General features: G+C 45.0%; 1 protein-coding gene across 4 annotated transcripts in view; it reads right to left on the minus strand.

Annotated features, from left to right (window-relative positions):
• LYN (LYN proto-oncogene, Src family tyrosine kinase) overlaps positions 1 to 19,447 on the minus strand; it is a 115,372-nt gene that overhangs the window by 18,623 nt on the left and 77,302 nt on the right. For all 4 annotated transcript variants that reach the window (XM_028119010.2, XM_028119012.2, XM_028119011.2 and 1 more), the window contains exon 10: positions 17,817 to 17,893. In XM_028119010.2, the coding sequence (XP_027974811.1) occupies positions 17,817 to 17,893 (77 nt within the window). The remainder of the gene's footprint in view (positions 1 to 17,816; positions 17,894 to 19,447) is intronic.

Genomic DNA, 19,447 nt, shown 5'->3' on the forward strand with positions numbered 1-19,447 from the left:
TGGTGAGGTTCTGGTGACTGGTCAACATTTAATCCATCCAACGGTATGCAAGAATGTCTCAGGGAGACACCCACAATGTCACTGAATATCATATTCAAATCAGTAAGTTTCCATGAAGGAGATTCACCTTCTTTAGCAAAAAAGGAAGATACATTTTTCAACAATTCCCATAGATGTTCTCTTATGAAAACTTGTTGGAGTACTTCACACCCATGAGGATGGCTATTACAAAGACAAACAAGCAAAAAACAAACAAACAAAAAAGCAGAAAATAACAAGTGTTGGTGAGTATGTGGAAAAATTGGAATCCTCATGCTCTGCCGGTGGGAATATAAAATGGTGCAGCCACTGTGGAAGACAGAATGGGTGTTCTTAAAAAAATTACCATACAAACATGGAATTACCCTGTGATCCATCAATTCCACTTCTGGGTATATCCCCCTAAAATTAAAAGCAAGTGTTTGTACAATATGTAACAGATATTTGTATACCTCTGTTCATAGTAGCATTTTTCACAAAAGCCAAGAGGTAGAAGAAACCTAAGTGTCCACTGATGAATGAATGGATAAACAAAATGTGATCTATACACACAATGGAATATTATTTAGCCTTAAAAAAAGGAATGAAATTCTGACACATGCATGGATGAAAATTGAGGACATTATGTTAAGTGAAATAAGTCAGTCACAAAAGGGCAAATACTGTACGATCCCACTCATATTATGTACTTTGAGCAGTCAAATTCATAGAGACAGAAAGGAGAAAGGTGGTTGTCAAAGGCCGGTGGGAGGGAGAATGGGGAGGTGTTTAGTGGGTCTAGAGTTTTATTTTTGCAAAATGAAAAAAGTTCTGGAGATGGACAGTGGTGATGATTGCACAACAACATGAATGTACTTATTGCTATTGAACTGTGCACCTAAAAATTATTAAAATGGTGAACTTCATGTTCTGCATATTTTACACACCCAAACACACACACGTAAAACTGTCCTGGAAGCCTCCCACTGTAGGAAAGCAGGGTGAGCGCCCAGCAGAGGCTCTTGCTGTAGGGAGAGTGGCCAGCAGAGGACTCATCACCCACCCACCTGTGCAATGCAGCTTCCCATCAAGGACAAGACGTGGCAGCTTGCCATGGCACACCAGATGGGAGCACCCATGCATGCCCGGGCGGGACCAGACCAAAGTGGGAAGCAGCCACAGCTCCTCCCACGTCCCTCCTTCCCCTTTGGCAGCTCCTCAATCCAGCCTTGGCTAAACCTGGCCAAGATGTGCATACATAACTTGGGATGGGCAGGAAGCAGAGGAATTACCATTGATGGCTCAGGACAGAGTCGGACTGTTGTGAGGGTTCCGAAACTTTAGAATGACTCAGCTTGGGTTTATATAAAACGGGGGTGAGTTTCTTCTCGAAGCCTCAAACTTTCCACTCTGCAAAATGGTGATAATAATAGTAGCAACCTGGTAAAGCCCAGATGAGATTGACAGGGAGAATGGAAAAATGCTTGATGCTAGATTATCACTCTCATGACTATCACTGCTACTAATCTTAACCACAGAAAGACCCAAATCCAGATTTGGCTCATAATGTCAAATGACAAACTGTAGAGCTGATCTTGGAGAGCCAAGGGGCAAGTGGCGGGAAGCTGCCGGCACCGTATTCAAGTGTAGTCCCGGGCACGCCAGCTGGCAGCCCCCCTGCCTGCCGGCCCCCTTTGGCTGAGAGGCTGCCACCAACCTTGGCAGAAGCTGACTTCCGGACTCCGCGTGACTAGCTAGCTCCCTTCTACCGACTGCCTGCGAAGGTAAAGGGATGATCTGCCAAAGAGTCCCCTGCCCTCCCCGTCGTGAAAGTGACTGGCCACTTCGGTAGAGTGGATAAATGGCACTCGGGGATTAGAGATCGCCTTTGCTTACTGTTCCCTCTGCTACATCAATTTTGCTGCTACTACGACGATCTAAGTGAACTACTCCTTGATCTGTGGCTAATGAGCCATGCTCCTGCTTATCACTTTGAAAAGAGAAGGAAGCAAATGGTTCATGACTTCTCCCACTGAGGGAGGAAAAGAGAAAAAAATAATGGCTCTTACTTCTGAGCTTGAATACGGATTGCCTCCGAGGTGGAATGTGAACCAACCAAGATATTCCCCCAAAGCACCTCAAACTGAGAAACAATTCACTCTCCTCAAATGTCAAATTTTGCTCAGTGAAAACAAGCTGGGAATGTCAAAAGACTTACAAACATTCATGTTCTGATCTGGTTATCTGGCTACTGGGGGCAGGGGAAGGGCGGGGGGGGGCTTCTAAAGTAAGGAAATAAAATAAGTAAAGGTTTGTCCACAGAAATGTTTTGTATTGTTATTTGTATTAGCGAAGAACTGGAGATTCTTCTTATGTTAATCTATAAGGGAATGTTAAAGAAATCGTGATAGAATCATATGAGTAGAATATTGTACTGTAAAGATACATACATGTTTGTGAAAGATTTTTCATAAAATGAAAAACTATAATATTCAGTCCAATACATATGAAACAACACATATGGTACAAACCTAATGTGTGATTAGAAATAATTAAAATGGATGGTGACGAGCTGATTGAAAAAATGAGCAAAAGTTTAAAGAAAGAGTTCCCAGAAAAATAAACTTCAAAGAATATAAAAAAAGGTGTTTGACTTCATCTATGTTAAATAAACATAAATTGCAATAATGAATGCTAAATTTGACTTATTGGATTGGATTAGAGAATGCTAATAATACCCAGTTTGGGCAAAGGGATGAAGCAAAAGGTACTCTCATTTTTTTGGAAAGACTTTCAGGAATAATTACCAAAATTTAAAATGTATACACACTTTTGGTAGATCTACAACCTACAATTTATCATTCAAACACACTTGTGCAAGTATACAAAAATGTAGCAAAGGCTCTTCACCATATACTGTTTCTTACAGTAAAAACAAAACAAACAGAAAAACCCAGAAAATAACATAAATGTCCATCAATAAGGCAATGGTTAAATAAATCACAGGACATCTATACAGAAGCAGTGATAAGTGCTTTAAAAGAATGAGGGGGATCGTTCTATACTGATACAAAAAAGAAAAAAAAACATAGCCCAGATATGTTAAGCTATAGAATTGTAGCATGATACATATCGTGCATTTCCATGGGGGCTGGGGAAGAATGGCCATAATCTATGCTGGTACCTGGAAAGATGCATTAGAGTTGCTAAAATTGGGACCAAGGAATGGGGGTTTTTAGTTTCTAAGCTATAGTATAGTTAGACCTTTCTTTTTTAACCCATTATTGATATAATGCTTAAAAAATCATTAAACAAATAAGATAAAACTGAAATATAGCATAAGAACAAACAAAAATGCTTATAAGAGAATAATAGGATCTGAATACTATTTTTTCATTTTTTTCAATAATTCTATCGTAAGTATGCATTGACCTTTTTTTTAAGATTTTATTTATTTGAGAGAAAGGGAAAGCAAGAGAGATCACAGAGGGAGAGGGAGAAGCAGACTCGCCGCTGAGCAGATTGCTCAATGTGGAACTCGATCCCAGGACCCTGAGATCATGACCTGAGCCGAAGGCAGACGCTTAATGGACTGAGCCACCCAGGTGCCCTTACATTGACTTCTAATGAGGAAAAAAAAAACCTCTATGTAAGAAAAAAAAAAGAAATCTGATACGGATCACAGTTTCCCAGAATATCCCAGAGCATAAATACGTGTTTTGTGCTATAGGAACCTTGAAAGACCTTCAGGATTATTCACTAAGTACGTATTCACATTTATATGATCATATCATACATGTAGATGCCACAAGTTCACATAAAGCAGCTAGGGGTGTAACTGAGTGTCTAGTGACTTGTGGCTTCACAGGATGCCACACCTGGAGGACACTCTTAGCATGTTAAAACACTGAAGATCACTGTCGTTCTGAGGCAGGGTCTTCCATTAGCCTGAGGACCATTTTCCATTTATTTGTACCCTGTCCAGCTTGCCCGCCAGGAGCCTAGTCCTGTTCTGGGTGCCGTGGGCAACTAAACATAGTCCCTACTTTGCAAAGTTTACTTCCCAGAGAGGCCAACAGACATACCCTAAGTCAGACAGCCAAGAACCAAAGAAAATATATAGGCACGGGTGCCTTATTTCAACTCCAACAAAATACTTTAAAGAACTTGTGTTTTGTTGGGTGAAAAGAACCCCTGGGCAAAGCCTGAGTTCTAGCTCTGAAATTCACCCCTGACTTATTTTTCCTGTGACCCATTTAATGAAGCCTACACCATGAGATCTGATAAATTCCAAATATACCTGAGACAGCTTTGCTATAATCTTTATTCATATTTCAACCCTCTTGAAATAAGTTTCCAAGATAACATGTGTTTATGAATGGAGCCCATGAAGGTTGCCTCTCATGCCATCTTCCCTTTCCTCAGTGTCTGGGAGCAGGAGGGGGAGCTGAAATGGCTGAACCCAAGGAAAAAGCACTGTCAAGTATTTTGTTCACCAGGCAGAATTCCTCTGTGCCTAATGACTGGAGGAAACAGTTACTGGTCTTCACGATCTCAAAGGAGGATGAGAAATACAATCCTCCCTAATGGCTATGGGAAAAGAAGCAGTAGACTCAACCCTTGAACAACACAGGTTCATACTATGCGGCGTTATTTGTGGATTTTTGTGGATAAATACAGTACAGTACTATAAATGCATCCTCCGTATGATTTTCTTTTTCTCCTCTTTTTAAAAAAGATTTATTTATTTATTTGAGAGAAAGTGAGCACACAGAGGGAGAGGCAGAGGGAGAAGCAGACTCCCTGCTGAGCAGGGAGCCCGATGAGGGACTCAATCCCAGGACCCTGGAATCATGACCTGAGCAGAAGGCAGATGCTTAACCAACTGAGCCACCCAGGCACCCCTTCCTTATGATTTTTTTTTTTACTTTCCTTATGATTTTCTTAATAACATTTTTTTCTCTTTAGCTTACTTTATCATAATACAGTATGTAATACGTGTAACATACACAATCTGTGTTAATCGACTTCATGTTATCAGTAAGACTTTGATCTAGTAGTTATGTCCGGGGGGAGTCAAAAGTTATACACAGATTTTCAGCTGCTTAGGGGGGGTCAGTGCCCCTAAAACCTGTGCTGTCCAAGGGTCAACTGTACTTTTCAAGATGTATGACCTAGAAAAACGGTCACTCACTTAGTTCAGCAAATTCTTAAGGACAGTGCTTTCCAGACTCATCCAAGCCCCCAAGACAACCTGCAGCTTGTCCTGGGCCCTGCTTCTTAATTACTGATACCAAAGAGAAGGACCCAGAAACCTACAGAGTTTAAACAAGGGCCCAAGGGGAGTCTTATGATAAGGCAAGTCCATGAAACCCTGTGATACAGACTTCCACACAAATAAAAGAATAAAACATTTGTGAGAAGATGGAACTTCTGAAAGATAGTCTATGGCAAGACCGCCACCACAGGCAGATAGCCTCTGCGGGGCCTTCAGCTCGTCTTCTGAGTGAGGCACAGAGCAACTGGAGGCTGAGAAGAGGAGGATGTTGATCTGATTTAGGTTTTGGGAGCAGCACTCTGGCTGCCGCGTCTCACATGGGCTCTGGAGGAAGCAAGAGCCGAAGCACAAGACGAATCAGGCAGCTCCTCAGTAATTTGTTTTGAGAGACAGCGTGGGACTTGGGCCAGAGTGACAGTGGTGGAGGAGTTAGGAATGTGAATCTGTTGTAGAAGTAGAATCACCTGATTTGATGAAGGATTGGACGTAGGAGAAAGAGGGTCAACAATGACTTCAAGGTTGGGGCCCGATGACTAGAAAGATGGAGTTGCCGCCACCAGATGGGGAGAAAGCTCTGGTTGGGCAGGTTCTGCAGTGGGGAGGACAGGTGCTCTGTTCGGGCAGTGTTGAGTCTGACATGCCTGAGACACATGCATGCGGAGATGCTGAATAAGCACTCAGCTTGGGGGAGCAGATCGAGCTAGAGAGAGACACTTCAGAATGCTCAGAGTATAGACAACTGTGCTGGGCCAGAGAGAGTCCCCCCTCAAATTCATGATTACCTGGACCCTCGGAACGTGACTTATTTAGAAATAAAGTCTTTGCAGATTGAATTAGTTAAGGATCTCACCATGGAGTCCCATCCTGGGTTTAGGGCGGATCCTAAATCCAATGACCGGTGTCCAAGGCCAGTGTCTTATAAGAGAATGGCAGAGGGGGCTTTGAGACACGGATGCAGAGGACCAGGGCTGTGAGGAAAGAGACAGAGTGAAGTACTATTGCCACAAGCCAGGGAACACCAGGAGCCAGGAGGTGAAGAGGCAAGGAAGGCTCCTCCCCTAGAGCCTTCAGAGGGAGCACATCTGAGCCGACTCTTTATTTAGGACTTGTGGTGCCCAGAACTGTGAGAGAATAAATCCCTGATGTTTTAGGCCACCCAGGTGGTGGGGATTTGTTATGGCGGCTCTAGAAAAGCAACCCAACACTTTCAATGGGATCACTTAGGAGGTCAATGTGGGGAAAGAGAAGGTCCTAGGGCTGAGCTCTGGGACCCTCCCATGGTTAAATGTTGGGAGATGAGGAGGAAATGGCCAGTGGGAATGGCGTCTCAGAAGCCAAATGAAGAGAGCATGTCTGGGAAGAGGGAGGGACCAGCTGCACCAACCATAGCCAGAAGTCCACCAGAGAAGAGGCAGAGGAATGCCCTTGAACTCATGTGGTGGAATCACCTACAACTTGCCAGGACCTGTTTTGGTGAATGGTGCCCAGTTCAAGAGTAGGGCACAGGAAAGGAATTGGGAAAAATGAGGATAGTTCTTCCAGGGCTTTTGACCCTACAAGAAGGGAGGAGAAAAATGGAGGTGGAGGTAGCTGGAGAGAGAGATGGAGGAAAGGGAGAACTTGTAATTCTTTTGAGAATGGCACAGAAACGAGGGGGAAACGCTAATGAGGAATTTCTAGAACAATGTCTTGAAATGGCAAGAGGGGGTGGGACCTGCTGCCTGAGGCAGGGTGCTGTCACACCAGGAATGAGGGGGTGGGGGGGCGGTTTTGGAAATCCACTGAGGGAGGGCAGGGGGAGGAGGTAAGGCTTAGGTGCGGAGGAGAAGGAGAAGGTGAAAAACAGTTGTCTAGAAGTGTGAGGAGGCAGCCCCATCACGGGCCTTGATTTAGAAGTGCGAAAAGGCAGCATGTCACATCGGCGCTGGCAGCAGCTGTGAGGTACGGGGCCCAAACAGGTAAAGCGTAGGACTTAAGGCACGTGTGACAAAGGGGGAGGCCCAAGTGGGTCTGGGGAGGCCCAAGTGGGTCTGCAGAAGCCAGGTCAGGACAGAAGAGAAACAACGAAGGTAGTGGAGACATGGGGACAGTTGGAAGGTTTGATGGGTCGGGAGTGCTGGGAAGCGATTGTTGGAGGTGGAGGCAGGGGGGTGGGGGTGGGGGGAGCCAGACAGATGGGGGCCGGTGGACCGGCTAGGACTTGTGTGGGGTGCAGCTATTGGTCATCAGCATAGAGTGGGCTGCGTGCAGCAGTGGAGGAGAGAAAGTCAAGAAACCGAGAGGCCTGAGTCTGAAGGCCTACCTGCTTGGATCCCTACAAACAACGGCAGGGTCTCCAGGCGCTGGAGGGAGGAAGCGCTGAAACATGGCAGTGACAAGTGTCCAGGGATCCGGGGACAGCTACAAAGAGGAGGGGGGGTGGACCTCAAAGCTGGGGGTCCTGGCGGGGGAAGGGGGTGGGTAGAGAGAGAGAAGGTCTGGATCTTCCATAGGGAGAAAGTACAAAAATGATCTTCATTAGGAAATGTGCAAGCAGCCGGCTCTGTAACACAAGGCGTCGCCCAGCCAGTTACGTTCTAGACACGGGAGGAGATGTGGAGAGAACATGTAACAGGAGCTGGAAATCCTGATACTGGAAGAAGAATCAGCCAGCCCATCGCCACTCGAATTCCAGCATCTTCGCCTCTGCAGGTGGCTGCAGGCACAGACACAGGGCTCCCCCAGCCCCAGGGAAAGGCCGCCAAAGGATCCGAAGGACACAGTGGGATGAAAACCTTGCTCGGTACTCCCCCCCTCCCCAAGTTAAATGCATCCACTACTGGCTTCAGTGTTAAATGTTTCGCTTATAATTTTTCATTCCTCCCGGCATTCTCTATTCCACCGACAAGGAGAAACAAGCAGCTCTTTGTCTTCACATCAAGGCCCAGATACTTGTATTCTACTTCCTTCTTCTTTTCTCACTTCTGTTTAGACCAACAAGGCAAGTTTTGTGCAGGAAAGTAAACACACTTGGAGGAAGAGGAAGAATGAATGTATCAGGAAAATATTTTACGGTTAAATACACCTGAATAGTGACCCAGAGCTTATGAAGCAGAGAATAAAGAATTTATTGTCTTAAACTGAATATAGGCAGTCCCCACTTTGGTCAATAGAGTCGTTCAACAAATATGATTGAGCAACTACTATTTACATGGCAATAAGTGCTGGGGATACCAAAGGTAAACAAGAACTTACCAAAACATTCAAATTGCCATAAGCGTTCTGAAAGAAACAAACAGGAGGCCAAGATAGAGAAGAATGGGCTGAGCGGGGGCTTGGGATGGAATTATTTTAGGAGGGATGGTTGGGGAAGGTGTCCTTGAACAGGAGGTGGAGCAGAAGGGGTGGATTCCGGAAGGGGGCTTGGGAGAGGCGCTAAGATAGGACAGAGCCTGGTGGGCTCCCGATGGGAATAAGGCAGGATGCTTGGGGAGTTGGCCATCATCATAGGCCATCAGGATATTTTACAAATGTGATGGGAATCCACTGAAGGTGCTAAGCAGGGATGCAAAATCATCCTATTGGTGAGACCCCTCAAGCAGTCTACTTCACAGGGACAGAAACGAAAGCGGTGGTTGCCAGGGGCCAGGGAGAGAAGGCAATGGGGAGTCAGTGTTCAACAGGTGGGGACTTCCAGTTTGGGAAGATGAAAAAGTTCTGGGGATGGATATGGGGAACGGTTGCATAACAATGTGGATGCACTTCATGCCACTGAACAGTACACTTAAAAATGGTTAAAATGGTAAAATTTTATGTTATGTATATTTGACCGCACTACAAAATGCACATATACATTTATCTAATTGGCCCTGCCTACTCCGGGCGGCTTGGAGGAGGAAGCCAAAGAGACCTTAAGAAGAGGTTGCCAGGTAAAATACAAAGAGAACACTGCTACTCAAACATTGTTCCTTGTTTACCTGAAAGTCACATGTCACTGGGAGGCCATGAATTTCTACTCGCTCAGTCTAGCAACACAGTTAATAGGCAACCACCATCGTTCAGATGAGATTTGATACTGGGGGAAGGGAGGGAGATATATTTCAGAAGAAGGAACGAGAGAGTTTGTTTACCAGCTGTCTATCAGGGCAGGGGGTGGAAAGAAGAGAGGCTCCAGGAGCTGACCCTGGAGTAGGGTGTGGGGGGTGTTGGTAGGAGGAAGTCAGGCTGGGACACCCCTGCAGGCCCACTTCCTGGGGACTGCAACCTCCCTGGCTCTGGCTGCTGCCAAGGGCAGGAGCTCTGGGGGTTGCAGGAGGGGGCCAGCAAGGGGTTTCCTAGAAAGGGGTGTCCTCGTGAGGAGGGAGGGAGGTCACGTGGTGGCACCTGTGGCTCAGCTGCCCTCTGGCGGCCCCTCATTTGCTGCGGCATCCCTGGCCCCTCGATTCCTGGGGCAGAACCTCAGTCTGGCTGCTGAGCTGTGCCAGGGAGATCAGAAATGCAATTTCCCTGGTGAGGGACAGCAAATAAGGCTTCTGCTCTGCTGGCCAGAGGCTGTGAAGCCACCAGGGAAATGCATTCCAGGTGCCAAATTGACCTCACAATAAACTCTGAAGACAACAAACCGTTCTTAAAGTGGGGATCGGGGGGTGTGGGGGCGACTTCTGGTGACTCAATTTAAAACAATTTTTATATTTTATGAAACCCACGAGCAATGTAACAGTGTTAAGGCCCACATTCCAAGGACAGGGGAAGAAAGATTTTTTTTTCCCTACAGCACACTACAAAAACATTTTTTAAAGATCCATCATTTAAAAATCTCTCTTTAAGTAATTTTATTTCATTTTTTTTCCTTCATAGAAAATAATCGGTATGAACTTACTTTTGAAAATAAAGACTATCCAATTGCATTGAAGTAATGACAGAAATCAGTTGTTTCGAGAGTGTGGCTGGGGAATGGTGGGGGAGAACTGAGAGGGAAGGGCAGGAGGGTGAGGAGAAGCCAACCAGGTTTAGAGAGGAAGCCGTACAGACAAAAGAAAGGATTCCAAGAACTGGGAGCAGGGGAGGAGAGCTAGGAAGAGGGAAGGGCCATGAGGCCAGGGGTGGGGCTTCCACCTAAACTGCTACACTCACAGGGGTAGCCAAGTTCCAAGTTCTTCAAGGCCTTCCTGGTTGCAAAAACCCAATGGGAAGTTCCTACCTCCCCCTTACAGGGCTGTCTCCCAGGACGATGCTCCTGCTGTCCCCAGGCCGGCCTCCGTCCTTTCCCTGGGGCTCTGCTCCCTTCACCCATTCTCCCTGGGCAGTCATGAGATCCCCATTAAAAGGACGGTCTGAAGGGCCAGGCTTCCTGTCCATCCTCCAGCTCCTGTCTACAGCAAGCACCCTGAGGGCATGTGAGGGGTGGGGGTGGAGGCACAAATACATCTTAGAGTCACCTAGAAAACAGTTAACTGTGCCTCCTATGTAAGTCAAGAGAGCACAATACTTCCAGTCTCTCTTAGCTCTGTCCCCCCCATTCTTTCCACACGCCCCGTTTGCACCCCTTCTGCCCCTTTTCTGTGTCCTTATGCACGAAGTTCCCTCAAAGACTCCTCCCTACATCCAACACCTCCCAGGCTAGCAGGGCCAACCCTGGCTCTGAGGGTCACCTCCTCCAGGAAGCCTACCTGCCCCCGGGGTCCATCCAGCTGCATGTGCTCTGAAAGCAGCCTGCAGCCCCCGTCCCAGAAAGGCCCTGCCCGACTCCTTGTGCACCATCCACTGCTGTTACTGATCTGCCAGGCTGTTCTTTCTACATGCTCGTGGGTGAAGGGGGCGGGGGGAATGTCCCAAGAGGGTGAGAAGAACATGGGGAAAGCAAGCCAAGGGCTTCAAAGATCAATCGGAATTCACACTCTGCTACTCCTTTCAAAATGCTCCCGTCTCCATTTTTAAATTGTGAGCATCTGGTAATCAACTCTGTCCGCTCCTAAACTACTTCATTTTAATTCTGGCCTTGCGGGCTTCCACGATGAGACCCTAAGGAGGAAATTATTTTGTGACTTATAGTAGCACTGACCAGAAATTGCCACCATTGGACAAAATAATATTGAGCTAAGAGGAAGATCTGGAATGCAGACCAGAAGTACCACGTCCTCCCCTTTACATTAGCTTAACACTTCTCACTGCTGCTAGAAAGTCTTCCAATCAAAATTGAAACAACAGTAACATCGTATGCCTTCGTTGCTATTTTATTTTTTTATTTATTTTTTTAAAGATTTTATTTATTTATTACTCAGAGACAGAGAGCGAGAGAGAGAGCGCAAGAGCAGGAACACAAGCATGGGGAGTGGGAGAGGAAGAAGCAGGCTTCCCGTGGAGCAGGGAGCCCAATGCGGGGCTCGATCCCAGGAGTCTGGGATCATGACCTGAGCCGAAAGCAGACGCTTAACAACTGAGCCACCCAGGCACCCCTGCCTTCGTTGCTATTTTAAACAGCCAGTCATGTTTCCTCCATGTAAACCCGCTAAACATCCCCACTCCCACCTAGCAAAGTGGGGAAAAAGAGAGTTCTCATTTTCAACTATTTTTAAATGACAGTTTCCCATTCTTTCAACTTTTTCAGAAGAAAACTGCATATGATCCAGTTTTGCAATTCTGACAGGACCCCTAGTTTCATTTGCCCATTTTGCAAGTTTTCTTTTCTTTCTTTCTTTTTTAAAGATTTTTATATATTCATTTGACACAGAGAGATCGACAGAGAGAGAGCACAAACAGGGGGAGCGGCAGGCAGAGGGAGAGGGAGAACAGGCTTCCAGGTGAGCAGGGAGCCCGATGTGGGACTCAATCTCAGGACCCTGGGATCATGACCTGAGCCGAAGGCACATGCTTAATGACTGAGCCACACAGGTGCCCCTTTATAAGTTTTCACAAAGTTTAAGTCTCAGACATAAAGCTCAGTATGCAAAACAGATAAAGTAGCATTTACAGGCTCCAGAGTACTCCATCCCTGTGATACATTCATCGTTCTTTATATACAGCAATGTCAAAATCTTACATTAGCGTCATCTGAACACACCCAAAATCATTCATTTCACTTCTGGGTGATGATTCACATAGATATTCTCAGTAGATTTCTTAGTCATGGAATTCCAGAGTTGGAGTATCAGGCTGTGGGAGACCTAACCTGTGCCTCTCATTTTACAGATGAGGACAGGGCCTATGAAATGACTGTCCCCAACCCTCGGCTCAATGCCTTCCCCTCTATTCACATCATCCATAGCTCCATTTGCAAAATGAGAGTGATGTTTCTCATATTCTGTACAAAGAGCTAGCCACCATCTCTATATTTTATATTGGGATTTACATTCTAAGCCATGGCTCCTTAGTAATGCCTCCTGGGTAACGACCATGCCCCCTCAGCCAGTTCAGCGTGCCACTCAGATTATTTTGTAGAATTAATTAGTTATCTCTTCCGTGTTGGCCTTTTCCTCCTCTGAGGAGGCTTCTGTGCTTGAAAGAAGAATTGGCAACGTGGGGCCTCAATGTAGAGTCATGCATGAGAATTCCGGGGTGAAGAAGTGAGACCAAATATGGAGTGGAAAGGAGATCTGGCCTCCTGGATGAGGGGTGAGCCAAGTCTGCGACCCGAGGCTTTCCCTTACCACTGGATCTGATTCATTATCTCCACACAATTCTTCCTCCAGTTTAAGTAAATTGAATGGGCCTACACTATCAATCAGGGGTTGATTAACAAAGGTTTGGAAAATAAAGTAGTTGCTTCATTATATTATGGTGGGGGAAGCAGGGAGGAAGGGTAGCCATGAGCTGCAGAATGAGAACCTAACTTACCTTTTAGGTTCTTTACAAAGAGGTAGAATGAGCAGACATATTACCTGCTGGTATTGGCAAATATTCTACAAACTTCTGCAGCAAATTCCCTCCAGACACTCATTTACCACCAACAGACTGGTGGGTTTCAACCTAGAGTTATTGCAAGGGATTCCCAGCCTATGTCTTGTTTTCTCAGTCAGCAGATACTATAATGAGGGGCTACTTTAAAATCTCTGATGGCAAGTGGCCTTCCTACTCAAAAAGGTTGAGAATTACACAGACGGAGATTTCTGGGCTTCCTCAGTTTACCAAATTCCAACTTAAATTATGTGTCTTAAATGTAATGTAGGGGGCAAAATACAGTTGAGCATAATCACTATGTGAAAGAAAGATCTATGTTTGTGAATAGAGATTTTTTTTGGGGGGGAAGCTATATATCTCTAATTCTGATAAGCAAAACCCACTGAGGGGTAAAAATGCATTATCAGTGCGGTATCAGGTACAAAATGATCTTAGGAGCAACTCTGACCTTGGAATGCAAGTGTGAGACAGTGCAGAGGAAAGAACAAGTTATCTAAAGTCAGAAGACCCAGGACCGAGTCCAGCAATTCCAGCCACTAGCTCTGTAAGCTTAGATAAACCCAAGGTCACCTCTTCATTTGGAAAATGTAGTAAATAAAGATATAAATGCTGTCAAGGTAGTTGGGCTCAAATTAGATAATGGACGTAGAAGTGTTTTATCAACTGGAAGGAGTTAGAGAAAGGGTACTTGTTGTCACGACTGTAACAAAAACTGACTTTTCTGTTTCTGTTGCAGTTTTACTCACACACAATTGTCCATTTCATTTTTGGTAATTTTTGCCCTTCAGTGATGTTGCCACCAAAGAGCAAGAAATGCTTTGGTTCACTTGGCCTGAATGACAAGATGATTTCTCTGACCGCCATCTTGCAGTTGTGAATTTCCCACTTCTGTCCCCTCAGTTGTACAAGTCTACGATTCCACTTCTACTTCCCTTGAAGGGAATTCCCACAGATTTTAACCCCCTGCCTTTTCAAGTTCATTTTTCTTCTCTTGCAGGAGGCAAAGGTCTCTCTGCTCTGAAAGTATCAAACTTTCTCCGCAAAGGGCTAATTTTCTGATTTTAGCACAAAGAGCACAACATCACTTCATTTCACACCAGAGGGAAAACACTGGTAGATCTACTTTAGCTGGGATTTCTCCCTCTCCATTAAATGCCGAGGGAGGCGAGTGAGCCAAGAGACAGGCTGCACGGAGTGAATTGCACTTGGGTTCAGAAGAGCTTTTGAGGACTCATCCCGAGACAGGAAGTGATGCAATCAGCTCTCACATGAACCGAGAGGTTGTCATGTGCACTCACCCACTTCCTGTCCCGACTGGTGTAAGGGGAGGATGGTGGGAAGTAGGTCGTGGGGAGAGGTAAGAAGAGGCTGATGAGAGGCTGTGGGAAAAGTCCCAGTGCTGTCCCTCACCTGCCCCCCGCCCCAGTTCCCTCATCCTTCTGGGGCTGAGATTAAGTAAGCTGGTTTCTTTCTACTCTCTACCCCTCATTGTGAAAAACAGCTGAGTTTAATTATATCCTCTTGTGCTCTTTGATGTTACTGACAATGCTAACAGAAGAAAGTACAAATTAGTACTTTGTTGTTTAGTTTAGAGTTCAAATATGGACTTATACGAATCTTCTGCTTTACCCTATGTCCACTCTAAAGAGTCAAGTGGATGAAGGTATAGAGAGGATGGATTATTCCGGTATGTGGGCACCAGGTATCCTCTATCACCCTGGGCCAGCATTATTAGTATTTATTATTCTCATCTTATCCGTTAGGGAGAAGTGATGGAGTTAACTGGTGGCACATGATGGAGAGAAAAAGGGGAAAAAACGTAGAGATGACTTTCTGTATAGAGAGATAATTTCGGAGGAGTGTTGGTAGCACCGGTCACAGAGGGAATTGACAATATTGCGGAGGGAAATGACAATATTGCGGTGGGAATGTGCATCAGGTGTGGTCAACAGAAAGCCGATGTGTAAGGGACATGATTTCAGGCGTGCAGGCCCCACTCCTTCTTGTCAAGGTCCAGGCCCTCTTCTCGTGTTATCAATATCATAACAAGAAAAGTCACAAGCACATGAAGCAGATGGTAATCAAAGGTGGGGCAACATGGGGTCTCAGGAGGTCCACCTTGAGGGAAGGATTGGGGAAGAGTCTGGGTGAGGTTTGCACCAGGAATAAAGATGGACTCAAAAGGAGATCCTATTTGGTTGAAAAAAAAATGAATTTTGTGAAGAATCACATGCTTATTGACATCCTGGGTGGTGCTGACCTGCTGACTCTCCCACTGTCACTTCACCCTCCATGCACTTAGACTGGATGTCCCCCCTTGTTCTACCCAGTGGCCACTGCTGGGAAAGAGACCCTGGCAGGAAAACAAGAGCTTATCCGGCAGGAGGTGGATTTGGAACACTGGTTTGGTGGTGGCCTTGATTCTCCTGAGCCCCTCCTGTCATGGGGGGGCGTGTGCTCAGCCCCACCACAATTGACAGGGGAGTCAACTGAAGCCACCTGGAACCTACAATTTGAAAGTCATGGTCAATTTCAGGCTCTGGGATAATTTCCCTTGCAAATTACAAAGTTTTAGAAAGCAACTTTTTTCCCCGACTCATTCGTAAGTTAGAAAAAGTTACCTTTTTTAGCAATAGTAGTAAGGTAGAAAGTTAAAGAATGGATACAGAGATCCCGAGTTGGACCTTAAAAACTTTGACTATGTCGAGATAAGGCTTTATAAGGTCAGCCATGCAAAATCAAATAAAAAATACCATGTGACAAATTAAAGTCCTTCTCCAGGTATGGTACACATCCTGATGTGCATAATTTCCATATAACTGTAGACCCTGTATAACCCTATAGAACTGTAGGCACACATAGATCAGACCTCAGCTGCACTTGAACTATGACCACTCAGGTCTCCAGGCGCATGGCCCCCTTTTCCCTGTCAGCCCCCTTCCCTTCTCACCCCTGGGTGCAACAAACCTTCACTACACTCCCCAAGTGTCTCATCCATAGGGGATGCCTAACTCACCGCCCCAATCAAGGGTCTTCTTTATCAATGTCAAGTGTGACAAGTTTATCAACATCTGCTTTCTCCATTTTCTGACTCCTTATCTACATAGGATCTAGAGCTGCATCCTCCAAGTAATCATTCTTCTTGCTGCAGAGCAGTGGTTTTCAAACTATGGTCCTGGAACCCTTGGAGTCCATAGATCCTTGCAGGGGCCAGTGTAGAGAGTTTGAGTAAAGTCAGGGCCATTGGACTCTTTCCCTTCCGCCAGGGCTACCACAGTAATCTTGCTTCATTCCATGTTAGATGGTGGGGTTCCAGATCACCTTTGAATTTCTTACTCAGATAAGGAATCTACTAAAGCTTGCCAAGTTTGGGTGGATGAGATGGGGGCTGAGCTGGGTGACTTCATCACACACCTTTACCAGAATGATGGGGACTGTCATCCCCAAGATTCCCTCAGTTTCCACCAAGAGGCTCTGAAGTTCTTGTGTCCATGCCAGTCTGTGATTAGATTAGACCCCCAACAACATCTCCTGAAAACTGGAATTACCATTCCCATTTGATGGGTGAATAAACTAACCCAAAGAGGCAAGACTTCCTGAGTGGTTATGGCTCTCGAGTCAGAGCCACAAGCCACGACACACGCCAGTCTTCGGATGTTGAACCCCAACTCTGCCCACGATACTCTACTGTTGAATATGTGTTCTGATCCTCTCTTGAAGGACTTTACCTTCATACTAATTCATTCCTTTGATCTCATCTTCCCAAGAAGGCCTTATCAATTTCCCATCTTAAAGAGGGTCTGAGGGAAGAAATGGGAGTAAGAAATGAAGATCATAAAGGCAACCCTTTCTTGGAACCTCTGGAAGTCCCTTGGGCTACTTTAGGCTTTATGGCACATGGCCTTCCCAACATGAATTACCATGGCCAGTATCGAGAAACAAAACAAGCAAATTACTGAAAATGACTAACAGATACAATTAGGCTATTAATAGTCAGTAGCTGGCATCATTCAAACGTGCATTTCCTTGACACACCAGGTACACTGCTGGGTTTCTTCTGCCCTTAAACGCACTTCAGGAAATGTGTGATTACAAACTAAACAAACTTGCAACTTCTAGGCTAGTACTAGAAATATTATAAATGAATATTTCTTAGAACCCTAAAGACGTATCTAACGAAAAGGATTGGAAGGGGGTAAATAAGGAAAAGAATATAGTTCCTCTGTTTTCAAGAATACTAAGGACTTAAAAGCACCTGTACCTTAGGTTAGTAACTTAAATACCACATGCGCATCATTTAGAATGTGCTGTGCTCAGAACACTCGGGATTGAGCCTCCAAAATGGAGCACAGAGTGACCCCTTCCGCCTCATTGTCTCTCTAGCTGGTGCAGACGTGAACATAAGTATAAGAGGCTGCCTTGTTTTAGGGAAGATGACATCCAAGTCAGACCTGAACATACGCACACACTCCTTCAGTGTGAAACACCCATCACTGTCTCCAAGGAAGTGCACTTTGGAAGGCCTTTTTCTCAGAACCACTGCTGGGAAACATAAAACACAAATGCTTTCTCCCTGGAACATCATGACACTGAAGCAGGGAGGTCTTCAAGAACTTACATGCACCCTGGATTTTTAATACTTCACCTGGGCAGAAAAATCAATTAGCTTTGGAAGCAGCACTTTTCCCCCTTCATCGCTCTTCAGGAAATCCAGCAAACTGCCTGTTGACAGAGGAGGAACCAGTGAGTGTAGTTCAAACACACAAGACCAAAATCCAAACAAAAGTCAAACGATCCTTACTATTAGCAAGGGAACACATAGAATGATTGCCTTTACAATTCTGTATGGCCAGAGTGCCTTTTTCTGGTCAAATGCAGTCCCCTCTAAGCTGTTACCTTTGACCTGATGTGAGATGTGGCGTGTGGGCCAGGTAAGAACAGATGACGGGAACACTGTTTTTCTAGCTATTTGTTTCAGAGCACTTTGCACCTGCCGCCACAATCCACTTACTGCAGCCGCCTGATCTTCAGAGCTGCTCAGAGACAGAAACCAGCAGGTCCTCATAGCAGGCCTGCCTGGAGCAGGCACTGGGCTAGGCTCGCCGCTCTCCGAAGTCAGTGCAAGCTGTAGGTGCTCAATGAGAAAGTGTGTTGATAAACCCTCCTACTCCCTAAGGCTTCATCTCTAAAACAAGACCTGCTTTTTCTCCTAGAACTTAAAGTGTCACCCTTAGGCAAGTTGCCTACCCGTAATGTCTTAGTCCCTGTAAAGAGGGCATGTCCTACTAGCTATTATCAGAGGCCTCGTGAGGACAGATTTAAAGCACGTGCCACGGTGCGTGGTGAGCAGTAGTGCTCAATAAATGTTCTGCTACTTCATCCTCAACACAGAACAATGGTACTTAGCCCTCAGATTGCTAAGAAGATTAAGGGAGATCACGCAGGGAAAGCATCAAGAACAATCTGGTATACACTAAGTACTCAATAAAGGCTAAGTATTGTTATGAGGAGAAACTCATATTTCCATTTATGATCCAAATATGACTAGCTGCTTGATTCAACAAGGATTTACTGAACTACAAAGTGTCTGATCCTGAGCCTGGTTTCTGGGTTATAGCAACCTAAGCCATAGGGGCTAGTTTTTTTGTTTTTGTTTTTAAACAACATCCTTTTTTTGAAAGGACCTGAGTGACTGCTATTCTGAAATATTTACATATATTAAACAAGAAAATGTAATATTCATCTTTCTAATCTACTCAGTTGTGACATCACACTATGAGCTCCATGATGCATGATTCTTAATTCGCTATTACTGTTTATGTTTCTTTCTTTTCTTCCTTCATTCCTTCTAAAGATTTTTAAAGAACCATTTGGCAGTTTGTTAGTATCTCTAACTGACCTGGAGGAAGAAGGGTAGTAATTCAAACCCTGTTATCTGAAGGTAATATCGGCTGGAGAAAACATGTTTGCTGGATACCTCTTCCTCAGTGATTCTGATGACAGAGGAACGTAACCTCCAACAGTTTTAAAAATGTACACATTTTAAAGTGACACCCTGAACACTTAGATAATGCTAGAGAGGAAAATGAAAGCATTTTAGGATTTTGAGAACTCCCGTTTTAAAGATATAAAAAAATTCTCTTCTTTGAAATATGTATTTTTTGGACAAATATTTATTAGGGACCTTCTATGTACTGCATGGGATTCATACGGCTAATATGAATATGAAGACAAATGCAGAGAAAATAGAAAGATTATACATTATTTTTATAATAC

This window comes from Eumetopias jubatus, unplaced genomic scaffold (assembly GCF_037043125.1).
Source record: "Eumetopias jubatus isolate StellerSeaLion01/CBP00866 unplaced genomic scaffold, mEumJub1_p1.0 scaffold_4, whole genome shotgun sequence".
Lineage (NCBI taxonomy): Eukaryota > Metazoa > Chordata > Mammalia > Carnivora > Otariidae > Eumetopias > Eumetopias jubatus.